Below are 13,525 nucleotides of genomic sequence, written 5' to 3'. Positions count from 1 at the left end.
GAACATTGTGTTATGTAAACCCCAAGGCCTATCCAGCACCATCAATTTAAGAAACCTGAAATCCAAACATCAGTGGAAGCACAGAAACTTACCAGCATCGTGGCTGCATAAAAACAACTCAAACATTCTTTTCCTTCCTGTCCAGTACAAAAAACTGATCTGCTTTATTATACTATTATTATACCACCAAATACCTAGCAGTTTTTACCATATGGGAGAGAAAACCTTCAACCTGAAGAATATCCTTAATAAACTCAATCACATTTTATCCTCAGTAACAAACCTCTGAAGAGGGTATTATTATTGATGAGAAGCATGAAAAACATGGAGGTTAAATATATAGCCCAAGTCCTAATTAGTGAACACGGGGTTAAAATTTTTACAAAGGTAAATGACAGCGATGAGAGTTGCACAACTCTGTGAATATACAAAAAACCACTGACGTGTACACTTTCAATGGGTGACTTGTATGGCATATGACCTATATCTCAATAAAGTTGTTTAAAAAAAAAGTATATGACAATTTCTGGCCTGTGCAATCTGGTTCAAAAACCACTTAACAATGAAGCATATACTGAGTGCCAAAGCATTCTACAGATACAAACTACTGGACTGGAATGGTCAGGAAATACACATGCCCATAACTGATAACATGTGAACTCTCACATGCACCTCTGCAAATGGAACTTCTTTTTAAGGCCTGGGCAGGTGAGGCAGAGACTCTGAGCACAGACTGGCAGGGTTCAAATCCAAGCTGTCTTGCTTATTCTCTGTATAACCGTGAGGAAATTACTTAACCTCTCCAGACCTCAGTTTTCTCACCTGTAAAATGAGGACAAAAACAGACCACACCTACTTTTGGTATTATGAAAAATAAAGGAGTTATTATTTGTAAAGCACTTGGGAAAGTGCCTGGCACACAGTAAGCACTGTGTAAGTGGTTCTCAAAAATAAAAGTCTGGTTTACAGTTACAAGACCTAAATAAAAGTCTTAAATAAGAGGCATCTAATTTCCCCTCCCAAGCCATCTCCCCCTTCTCCCATAAACTCTACTCTCCATTATGCTAAACTACCAGGCAAACAATATGGTGGACAGGGTAAGAGCAAAGACCCTGGAGCCACACTGGCTGATTTGAAACCCAGCTTCTTCACTTTTTAATTATCAGATCTTAGGCCACTTACATCACCCCTTGGTGTCTCAGTCTTCATCTATAAACCAGAAATGATAGTATGTAACTCATAGGACCGTTAGGGGCATTAAGCGAGTTAATATGAAAAGCATCTAGAACTGAATCTCACGTCTAGTAAACAATAAGTGTTGGCTACTCTCCTATTTATTTTATTACCTGCTATCCCCTAAAAGCAGCAGGTGCTCTCACCTCTCTTTCTTTCATCTGCTGTTTCCTGTCACTGGAATGGTCTTTTCCTCTTCCTCTGACTATTCCTTTTGAAATACCACTACCTTTCAGACGTTCCCTCCCCTCCCCTGACAGAAACGGGCTCCTTCCCTGATGCTCCCATAAGCCCTTGTTATGGCACTAACCCTACTTGGGGCACTTCCATGAGAGGATTTAGCCTGTGGTATGGTTGTGGTTTTCTTGAGGGTCCAAACAGAGTCCGGTTCATTTTCATATCCTTAGTTTAGTCCCGTTTGCAACATTAGAAAGAACACAATACACACAATTCTAAATGAGTCGACGATCATGGCAACAACTCAGCCAACAATGGAATAGCAATACTAAGTGTACTAGCACTACAGACCAAATTTTCATGATTATGAACGCTTTAGCTTGTCTCCAAATGTTCTTCTTTTAGTTCTAGGCTAATTTCACCCAAATTATTGGAGTCCAGTTTTATACCTGAACATCTCTCACACCTGAACTCCAGTGAGCAATCTCTAACTTTTAACAGTTTCTCCTAGTTTAATTTTGTCATTCTTAATGGATAAACTCAACCAGTGACAAAAAGGGAATGTTGACTACAACTACAAGAAAAGGATAACCTCTCTAATACTACTTTTTAAAAATGAATTTTTTATGGAAATATATAAAATAGAATTTTAAAAACTCATTTTCATTTCAGTACATGTAGAGCAGTGTTTGGAAGTTTTTTAAAGAAACACTCATCTACCATCTATCAAGGGAACCCATAAGGATTATTCCTACAAAAGGCGGCAGCAAGAGAATGGAAGTTTTCTGAGTTCATCTCAAAATACCAAGTTTCAGATCAATGTTACTTCATGAAAAAACAAATACCTCTTGCATTCAGTAGTAACCATCATGCAGAAATCAAAATAAAAGCAGACCAAAGAACAGATTCTCAGCCTTCCTATTTATACTATTTAAAGGAAGAGGGACATGAAAAATTAGTTACGTTTGAATAAATAAAAGGGAATTCCCTGGAGGTCCAGTGGTTAGGACTCTGCGCTTTCACTGCCGAGGGCCTGGGTTCAATCCCTGATCAGGGAACTAAGAGTCCGCAAGCCACACAGTGTGGCCAAAAAAAAAGAATAAATAAAAGACCAGTTTCTGATTCTGGGCACTCCAGAATCTTAGACACTCCACTGAGATGGGATTCTCTTCTAGTCAGGCTCCTCAAGTTTTACGAGGGGATGTCAATCCTACCCCCAGATAAGACTGCTAAGCCTATGGCTCTGTGTTCAATATGGAATATCTGTGCGCCAGGAAAAAGCAAAGAGCACGGCCTTTAACTAGGGCTGCCCAGCACTGCCTAATAGAGGACAGAATCACCTCACCCTAATAAGAGTCCAAAGGCAACTAAATAAGGGGTATTCTTGGACTAAGGTGGACCAGCACAGCTCATTTGGGGACCTACATTTACTGCCCTTGAGCTAAAATGAGAAACACTATAAGAAATGGTCTTACGGAATCCACAAACATACATTTGTGGTCATGACGTAGTTTTGAATGCAGTTTGCTCACTGCATATAAAAAGAGATGGGGAGAAACTGCCCTCAGATAGCAGAAAAAGGAGACCTCTCTCCCATGTAACTGACCTCACGGATCACTTCCTCTTTGCTTTGGCTGCTAGAAAATTCAGTCACCTCTAGCAAGTACATACATCTTTATATTCCAGTAACCTTAGTCCTGGCTTCATCTTATTTTCCGTTTATCCTGTTTTTCTCATCTACTTTGACTTGATTTTGATATGTCTCGTTGGTTTATAAATATATGTATATATGACATGAGCCATCAGAAATCCTGAAAAGAGGCAAGTTTAAATGAATAAATAAACAAAAACACAAGTTCTCAAAGAGTAAAAATGAAATGTTTCATTTTCCCTGACTCTCACTACTTGGCTAAAATTCAACTGCACTTATTGATATGAAGTGACAGTTTAATAAAAATACAACCCAAAAGTTAAACCTCCCTCCGTGTCATTTATTTTATTCCAAACTAGTTAATCAGTCTTATACTCCATTTACATGCATACTCCTCAATGTAAGTTCCTCACTTTATCTCCAAATTAAGTAAAATTATTTAACTCATCTACAGACATAAAAATGACAGTAAAGTATGGGTATCTACTCCCACCTACTCTCCTGGAAGAAGTCACCTTGAGGGAACATACTTCATGCCTTGTGCTCTGATTGCGTGCAAATTTAATGCAAAGAAAAGGTCAAGGGCTATTGGGTTTGAAAGGGCTAATGTAGGTTCCAAAAACGAATCCCAGTGATCCTCAGAGACTCTAACTAAAAGTTATATACATACCCATGTGTCTGCACATGCATACCCAGAGCACACTCCTTAGGATGGAACTCAGAGTCATTAAGGAAAAGAGAAAGGCCACTTAGGCCACATAATCTAGGAACACCGAAAAGCCTGCAGATTCCGGGAAGCTTAGAGAAACTTAAGTCATAGAACAGCATTTAAATATATCTGTCTGCTTACAATTTCCATTGCAAATGTGATTAGTTTGCTGGAATAAATAGGAATATGATGTGTTGGCCATGTTTTCCTCTTGAGGGTTATCACAGAGTTTTGATTAAGGACAAATGTTTGAAATGTTGGGTATATTTAAGTTCACTGCACTTAAAATGAGCTAAGAAGTTGTATAGGCTTGATTAAAGGGCTGCCTTCGTGAACTTAAAATTAAAAGCAATAAATTCCAATGATTCAAGTGATTGGGACTAAATATGGTATTCTGCCAGAAAAGTTGAAATGGAGTCCAAAGAAACTGAAATGGTGTCCAGGTTTCAAGAAATGGTAAAAGGGTAAAGGTCAAGCTGTCGGAGCTGCCTTTCCTCTGGGTTAGTGAATGAGTCACCTTACGCAGAATTCCTTTTAAGTAGAACTTCACAGGAGTTACAGGCTCCCAAGACAATCCGTTTTGTCATTTCTAAAAAGAAGCCTCTCAAACGCTTCGAGGCCGGTATGTAAGTGTTGTCAGATGCGGAGAGAAGGACGAGAAGCGGGGGGCCTGGGGGGATGGGGGTGCTTTGGAGTTTTTACGCACACACGCGCAGGCCAACTCTCTCAAGCAGTCTCCAAAACGGAAGTCAAGGTGACTTCCCCACCCGTGGGAGGGCGGAGCCTCTGAAACCTACTGGATTAGGCTTCTGCGCGGTGTGTGCCCCCGGGAAGCAGCTCGGGTCAGCAACTACCAGGGTCAGGAGCAGTTGTGCGCTGGGGTGGCAGAGCGGACGTGCAGACCCCGAGCCCTCCCCGCCCCGGGACGCAATCGTGCCTGCTCCTCCTCACCGGCTTTGGCTCAGCCCGCCGGGCGCAGGCCAGGCACTGACTCCCCGCCCGGGCCAAGTGGGAGGGTCTAGCCAGCAAAGTTTCTGCTGCAAGGTCGGGCCCCGGTCCCCGTTCTTCTCACCGGCCGTCTGTGCTGCCCGGGAGGGGCGGGCACCTCCCTCCTGCCTCTGCTGCAAGGTGGAACAGCTGCCCCGTGCCCCTTTCTATCTGCTTTCCCGGTTGCACCAGCCCGGCGCGTGAACGCCCGGGCCCCTCGCGCCCCCTGGGGCAACCGGCCAACGGGCCGACGCTTACCTTGGCGGCCGCCATGCTTTGCACCGGGCGCGGGCGGCTGCGGGACGCTCTCACCGGCTCGCTGGCGCTGCGGGTCTGGGCCGCTCACTTCCCGTCCCGACGGCGGCGGGAGCGGCGATACAGCGTGCGCGCCCGGCCTGCCTCCCCACGCCCTCCCGCCGGCGCGGGTCATGCGGGCGCCGCCAGCCCATTGGCTGGGCCCGGCTAGGGCCGCCGGGGCGCGCGTGATCCCGATGGCCTCTGCCCTTCTGCCGGGGCGGGCCCGGGTCTGGGGGCGGTGGACCGGACCGGCGCACGTGACCCCGGCACCGCTGTCCAGCAACGGCGACCTCTGCAGCGGGGCCGAGGGCCGATGGCGGGGTGCAAGCCTCTCTCTTGGGATCAGGTGGCCTCACGAGGGAAGCTGCTGGCTTCGGCTCCTTCTCGGGGCTGCTCCAGGGCCCTCGAGACCCACAGGTGGGGCACACAGCCTGGGGAAGTTGAGAACTACACTTGGTGCCGTGTGTAGCCAGGTGTTCCCTTACAGAGGGTCTCCTCTCTGTTATAAGGAGTCCCGAAGCATTGACTAGTCGATCGGAAATAGCAAAATAAATGCCTCTAGCAAGTCTACTTTTAGGTCAGATCTGGCAAACTCGAAGTACCAAACAGCTGTATGTAGTGCAGAACATGGAGCTACTTCATTTCAGCCCTGCATAGTAGGGCGGTAGAAGTCAAAGACACACGCCCCAAAATAGGCCCTACTAAAATAAACAGGTCAAAATTTTAATGGAAAAATCGAATGTATAATCCCCAGAGGTCTTCTTCCTCTTTATAAGAATTTCATTCATTTGTCCCTGCTACCAAAATTTATAATTAAGGCAATGGTGGTCAGTGAAAAGGGCTTTAAATGTTTTGTGGATTATGGATATAACCTATCAACAAAAGTGTTTATTACTAATCATTTTAATTAATTAACACTGACTGAGTGCCTACTGTATGCCAGGCACTGCGTTAGGAGTTGGAACCCCAGAATGACTTGAGAGATGGTCCCAGCCCTTAAAGAGCTAGTGGGAAAGCAAGCACACAGTTAATGTCCATATAAACTGTTAAGGCGACAACCTTTTCCCAGGGCACTATGGGCACGCTGAGGACTGGGGAAGCCTCTTAGAGTACATGATGCCGAAGCTGTGGACGTGCATCAGTCCAGGGAAGTGGAGGGGAACGGCTTTCCAGCCAGAGAAAACAAGGAGAAGCAGGAGGTCCAGAAATTGCTGAGGAAACACAACAAGTTATGAAAGTGATTGGTCATGAAAGGTAACAGGCTGTGGAACTGGTGGAAGTAGAGTCTGAGCAGGCAGGTTGGGACCATGTCTTGGAGGATGTTGGGTGCCATGTTGAAGGGTGTGCACCTTAAGTGAAGGGCTTTAAGGGAGGTGGTGTGGCCAGGGTTACAGTATAGATGGATCCCTCTGCTTCCAGTGTAGAGGATGGGGTAAGACCAAACTATTGGAATATTCAGATAAGACAGGCTGAGGGCCTGAAACCAGAGATGGGATAGGGCTAGAGGAACACATAGGAGGTAAAATTAGTCAGCGTGGTGCCTGATTTTATGTGGGGGTGGGAGAGAGAAAGGAACTCACCCAGTCTTGCACAGTGGCTTCCGGTGTAGATGTCAGAAAGACTCCAGCCATCAGTAATACAGGAGGAGTGTTTTGAAGTGTGTGCCTCTTCTCTGTAAGGAGAGTGTATGTGAAATATACAAATGACGTTGTAAAAGCCAAAGAAAGAAGCATTTCAAAAAAGAGTGATTTATTAACATACTCTCAAGAAGTCTAACAAAGACCCAAAAGCCTCGAATGTGTTCATAGGCAGCAGAGAAAGACCATGAAAGGATTGAAAGAATAAAGACAAAAGCAAAAACAGGAGAACTGATAAAGAAAAGGATAGCGCGGGACAAGTCTAAAGGTCACTTACAGGGTAGCCCTGGCTGCTGTAAAGGATTTTAAAAGGTGCAGAGAAAATACAACCTCATGTAACCAAGATCACATCGAATACTGCAGATCTATTCAGGGTGTCACTGAAGCTCTCCTTTTATAATATAAATGAACTTAAAAAAATTTTAATGTTGATAACATATACATGACATAAAATCCACTATCTTAACCAGTTTTAAGTGTACAGTTCAGTAGTGTTAAGCACATTCACATTGTAGCACAGCCAATCTCGAAAACTCTTTTCATCTTGCAAAACTAACGCTTTAAGCCTATTAAACAACCACTGTCATTCCTCCCTCCCCCCAGCCCCTGGCAGCCACCATTTTAGCTTCTGTCTCTATAAATTTGACTACTCTGGGTACCTCATAAAAATGGAATCATATAGTATTTGTCTTTTTGTGACTGGCTTATTTCATTTAGCATAGTGTCCTCAAGGTTCATCTGTTTGTTAGCATGTGTCAGAATTGCAAGACTCTTAAAGACTGAATAATATTCCCTTAACTTCTAAAGAAAAAAATAGAAAAAGAATCAAGAATCTGTAGATGTTTTCTAGAAATCTTGGAAAATTCAGGAAATCATAGCAATGACAGAAAATCACTCACATTTCTTCCACCAGTTAGCTACTGTTAACATTTTACTGTTGTTTTCTTCAAGTCTTGATGTCTTTATGTGTGTATGTGGAGAGAGGCACATTTGAATTTAAATACAAGGAATCACATTCTGTATGTAAGATTTTTATGGCTGCTTCAACAAAGTGACCACGTACTTGGTGGCTTACAAAAACAAATTTATTCTCTTCCAATTGTGGAGGTCAGAATTTCAGAGTGAGTCTTAAGAGGCTAAGACCAAGGTGTCAGCAGGGCTGTGCTCTCTCCAGAAGGTTTAGGGGAGTATCTGTTTCTTTGCCTTTTCCAGGGGCTCATGGCCCCCTCCTCCATCTTCAAGGCCAGCATACATAACATCTTCTCTCTCTGACTCTGCTTCCCTCACATTGCGTCTTCTGTCTGTGATAGCCCTCTGCCTCCCTCTCCTAAGGACACTTATGATGGCATTTAGGGTCCACCCAGATAAGCCAGGATAATCTCTCCACCTCCATATCCTTAACATATTCACATCTGCAAAAAAGTTTCTGCCATATAAGGTAACATTCATAGGCTCTAGGGATTAGGATGTGGACATCTGGGGGGAGCCATTAGTCCACCCACCAAACTTACCACACTATGGATGCAAATGTAACCACATATGAATAAGAGTGTATTTCACCTTACATTTGGAGTCAGACTCAGTTAATTAAGCTTTCTTCTTCCTTCTAGAATTCCTCAAAATGTGAAATTTTTGAAAAGTTAAACTGTCACAAGCCCTGAAATAGGAAGGATGCTCCTTGACTTCCACATGACCTATAAACAATGTGAAACATCATCTGAAAGGATAAAGTACAAGTTGGCTGGGCACCAGCTACTTTGTCTTGCCCTGACAGGCTTAGGTGCCCTCCTGATAAGTGACTTGTGTCATACTTGTCCCTCCTGTCTGTCCCCAGACCACCCTCTTCCCTACCATTTAAAAGTAGCTGGCACTGAATTTTGACTGAAGGGGCCATGTTATGGGTTGTGTCCCCCCCAAACACATCCCCATGACCTCAGAATGTGATTTATTTGGAGATTGAAGATGTAACTAGTTAAGATGAGGTCATACTGGAGTAGAATGGGCCCTTAATCCACTGACTGGTGTCCCTATAAGAAGACACAGAAACACACCAGGAGAAGCCATGCTGTAAAGGCAGTGATTAGAGTGACACAGCTGCAAACCAAAGGACACCAAGGGTCAACAGCTACCACCAGAAGCTAAGAATGATTCTTAACCACTGCGCCACCATGGAAGTCCCAACAAGAGAAGCCACCGCAATGAGAAGCCCACACACCGCAACAAAGAGTAGCCCCCGCTCACCGCAACTAGAGAGAAAGCTCGTGCACAGCAACAAAGACCCAATGCAGCCTAAAAAAAAAAAAAAAATTTAATGGGCTTCCCTGGTGGCGCAGTGGTTAAGAATACGCCTGCCAATGCAGGGGACACTGGTTTGAACCCTGGTCTGGGAAGATCCCACATACCGTGGCGCAGCTAGGCCTGGGCACCACAGCTACTGAGCCTGCGCTCTAGAGCCCGCGAGCCACAACTACTGAAGCCCGTGTGCCTAGAGCCCATGCTCCGCAAAAAGAAAAGCCACTGCAATGAGAAGACTGCGCACCACAACAAAGAGTAGCCCCTACTCCCCACAACTAGAGAAAGTCCGTGCGGAGCAATGAAGACCCAACACAGCCAAAAATAAATAAATAAATAAATAAATAAATAAATAAATAAATAAATAAATAAATAAATTTATAAAAAAATAAACAGTTGTTAATCAGAGAAGGGAGGGAATGCAGAAACAAGGGAGGAGCAGTCAAGAAACAATAGTACAGCTTTGGAACACAGTCCTAGTTCCTCCTGAAAGAATATACATAATATCTTTGAGTTCTCCTGTAGGAACTAAGGCCCCCACCCAGGTGGAAGATGGTAACTTCAGGCTCAGCAGAAGATTCCTGGAGCACCTCCCTGTTACCTCACCACCAACCAGTCAGAAGAAAGTCACACACCCTGCAGCCCTCACCCCAAATTTGCCTTTAAAACTTCTCCCACAAAACCATCAGGCAGTTAGGGGTTTTTGAACGTGAGCCACCCATTCTCCTTGCTTGGCCCTGCAATAAACCTTTCTCTGCTCCAAACAACAATGTTTTGGTTTGTTTGGCCTCACTGTGCATCAGGCACATGAACTTGTAGTCAGTAACAGTATTAGTCTCCTATTGCTGCTATAATAAGTTACCACAAATTTAGTGTTTAAACAACAAGGTCTTACTGTATAGCACAGAGAACTATATTCAGTATTCTATGATAAACCATAATGGAAAAGAATATTTTAAAAAAAGAATGTATATATATATACATATGTATAACTGAATCACTTTGCTGTACAGGAGTAATTAACACAACATTGTAAATAAACAAAACTCAATTAAAAAAAAACCACAACAACATAAATTTATTATCTTACAGTTCTATATTTCAGAAGCCCAAAAAGGGTAAAATAAAGGTATCAGCAGGGCTGTGTTGCTTTCTGGAGACTATAGGAGAGAATCCATTTCCTTGCTGCTTCAGCTTCTAGAAGCCACCTACGTTCCTTGGCTGATGACCTTCCTTCACCATCTGCAAAACCGGCAACAGCAGGTCCAACTCTTCTTGAAACCGTGCAACTCAGATTGAGACCTGAACCCAGGGCTGGGACTCGAATCCAGCCAAAACCCAGATTGGGACTTGAACCCATGGGCCAGGACTTGAACCCAGCCAAAACCCAGATTGGGACTTGAACCACAGTCTTTTAACTGAAATCACACACCTGGTCTCAGGACTTAATGAAGCTCAGTTTCTTTCTTTTTTTTTTTTTTAATTTTTATTTATGTATGTATGTATGTATGTATGTATTTATTTATTTATTTATTCTTGGCTGCGTTGGGTCTTCATTGCTGCACGCGGGCTTTCTCTAGTTGTAGGCAGCAGGGGATACTCTTCGTTGAGGTGCATGGGCTTCTCGTGGTGGTTTCTCTTGTCGTGGAACACGGGCTCTAGGCATGTGGACTTCAGTAGTTGCAGCATGCGGGCTCAGTAGTTGTGGCATGTGGGCCCTAGAGCGTGTGGGCTTCAGTAGTTGCAGCACACGGGCTCAGTAGCTGTGGCACATGGGCCCTAGAGTGCAGGATCAGTAGTTGTGGCTCACGGGCTTAGTTGCTCTGCGGCATGTGGGATCTTCCCAGACCAAGGATCGAACCCATGTCCCTTGCATTGGCAGGCAGATTCTTAACCACTGGACCACCAAGGAAGTCCATGAAGCTCAGCTTCTTGATGTTTCATCATAGAAGGAATTCAGTGAGGGACAAATTGATAGGTAAGAAGTGGATTTATTTAGAGAGAAACACACTCCACAGACAGAGTGTGGGCCATCTCAGAAGGCGAGAGCGGCCCCAGGGTACAGGGCTGTCAGTTTTTATAGGGGTGGGTAATTTCATAGGCTAATGAATGAGAGGAGTATTCCAGTTATTTTGGGGAAGGGACAGAGATTTCCAGAAATTGGGCCACCGCCCACTTTTTGATCTTTGATGGTCAGCCTCAAAACTGTCATGGCACTGGTGGGTGTGTCATTTAGATGCTAATGTATTACAATGAGTGTATAATGAGGCTCAAGGTTTGGAGGAATTCAAATTTGGAATTCAAATTTTCCGCCATTTTGGATCTAGTTAGTTTTAACCAGTTTTAGTCATGTCTTATGGCTATGTCATTCTTTTTTTTTTTTTTGGCTGCATTGGGTCTTCATTGCTCTGCGCAGGCTTTCTCTAGTTGCAGCGAGCAAGGGCTACTCTTTGTTGTGGTGCATGGGCTTCTCATTGCGGTGGCTTCTCTTGTTGCGGAGCACGGGCTCTAGGCACACGGGCTTCAGTAGTTGTGGTGTGCGGGCTCAGTAGTTCTGGCACATGGGCTTAGTTGCTGCGCAGCATGTGGGATCTTCCCGGACCAGGGATCGAACCCGTGTCCCCTGCACTGGCAGGCAGATTCTTAACCATTGCACCACGATGGAAGTCCCTATGTCATTCTTTTAAAAGTTGTGCCCTGCTCCCTTCCCTCCTGTTTCATTCTCATATCACATCACCCTGATTTCCTCTTCTGCTTGGCTCTTTTACATTTAAGGGCCCTTGTAATTACATCAGGTTTACCCAGATAATCCAGGATAACCTTCCAATGTTAAGGTCAATTAATTAGTTTGTTGAGGCTGCCATAACAAAATACCACAGACTGGGTGGCTTAAACAACAGAAACTTATTTTCTCACAGTTCTGGAGGCTAGAAGTCTGAGATCAAGGTATCAGCAGGGTTCATTTCTTCCGAGGCATCTTTCCTTGGCTGTAGATGGCCATCTTCTTCCTATGTGTTCATATGGTCTTCCCTGTGTGCATATCTGTGTCCTAATCTTCTCTTCTTATAAGGACACCAGTCATACTGGATTAGGGCCCACCCTAATGACCTCACTTAACTTTAATTACCAATTTAAATGCCACATTTAGCCTCAGAATGTGGCTAGTTCCAAATATAGCCACATTTTGAGGCACTAGAGGTTAGTATCTCAACATATGACTTTTGAGGGGGAGACAATTTAGCCCATAGCAATTAGCAACTTTAATTCCGTCTGCTACCTTAAGTCTCTTTTGCCATGTAATGTAACATATTCACAGGTTCTGGGGATAGAGACGTGAACGTCTTTGGGGAGCCATGATTCTGCCTAACACACCTTGTTCTGATAATGCTCTCACTGGTGTAGCAAATCTAGAGAAATGAGAGTTCTTAGAGTAGAATATTTGGTACCTTTTACCACAGTCCCACACAATCCCAGTAAAGCAAAACTGACTACTCAGGGGGAATTACATCAAAAATCTTTAAAGAGGATGAGCCCAGTTTCTATGGCCCAGAAGCAGAAAACCTCAGGGTCTTGCACCAATTCCAAGTCTGTGTTTGTGAATCTGGCTGAGGTTCTCTGGGCCCAGCAATCCACTCAAAGTAGTGGCAAATCAAGCTTAGGCCGCCTTGGCCCCTCAGTGTACTCAGGAGGGACATATCAGAAGAGGCAGGTGCTTCAGTCCGCCAGTGTCTGACCAGCAGGAAGGAGCAACAGCCAGCGATTCATACAATGAGTTCTTCGGGTCTGGCCACCTGCAGCATTGCTTCCAGTGCAGCAGTTTCTTTTGCAAGAATTCCTGAAACTATCAAGAGCTCTATAATCTTTGAAGAAATAGATGCTCAGCAAGACAATCTTACCAAAACTGGTTTAATGAGACCTATGTTTTTATTTAAAAAAATAAAGCAACAGCAGTAACAGTAAAACTCTATACAGACGTTATTTCTCTTTTGTATTCTTCTTTATAGCTAATCACAATGAAAAAAAGTTGGAGTATGTAGATTCTACCACTGGCTCTTATTATTATTTCCTTATCAATCTATCTCTCTATCTGTTTGTCTAACTAGCTTCAGCTAGCATGGTGAGTTAGAAATCAGACAGATGGGGCTTCCCTGGTGGCGCAGTGGATAAGAATCCGCCTGCCAGTGCAGGGGACATGGGTTTGAGCCCTAGTCTGGGAAGATCCCACATGCCGCGGAGCAACTAAGCCCGTGCACCACAACTACTGAGCCTGCACTCTAGAGCCCGCGAGCCACAACTACTGAGCCCGCATGCCACAACTACTGAAGCCTGTGTTCCACAACAAGAGAAGCCACCATAATGAGAGCCCGCGCACTGCAACAAAGAGTAGTCCCCGCTTGCCACAACTAGAGAAAGCCCGCGTGCAGCAACAAAGACCCAACGCAGCCAAAAATAAATAAATAAATAAATAAATTTAAAAAAATAAAAAGAAATCAGACAGATTATTTGAGTCCCAGCTCTGCCACTTATGGCTGTGCAACACTT

The 13,525-nt window shown here is 44.2% G+C and overlaps 1 protein-coding gene across 1 annotated transcript in view; it reads right to left on the bottom strand.

Annotated features, from left to right (window-relative positions):
• SLC25A13 (solute carrier family 25 member 13) overlaps positions 1-5,229 on the bottom strand; it is a 205,006-nt gene extending 199,777 nt beyond the window's left edge. The window contains 3 exon segments of the mRNA XM_082471842.1: positions 5,016-5,096; positions 5,098-5,137; positions 5,139-5,229. Of these exon segments, the coding sequence (XP_082327968.1) occupies positions 5,016-5,096; positions 5,098-5,137; positions 5,139-5,206 (189 nt within the window). The 5' untranslated portion in view covers positions 5,207-5,229.
• Positions 5,230-13,525: the final 8,296 nt, after the last annotated feature.

Source organism: Balaenoptera physalus (genome assembly GCF_965194825.1).
Source record: "Balaenoptera physalus genome assembly, chromosome: 8".
NCBI lineage: Eukaryota > Metazoa > Chordata > Mammalia > Artiodactyla > Balaenopteridae > Balaenoptera > Balaenoptera physalus.
This window is presented reverse-complemented; position numbering and strand designations above follow the sequence as displayed.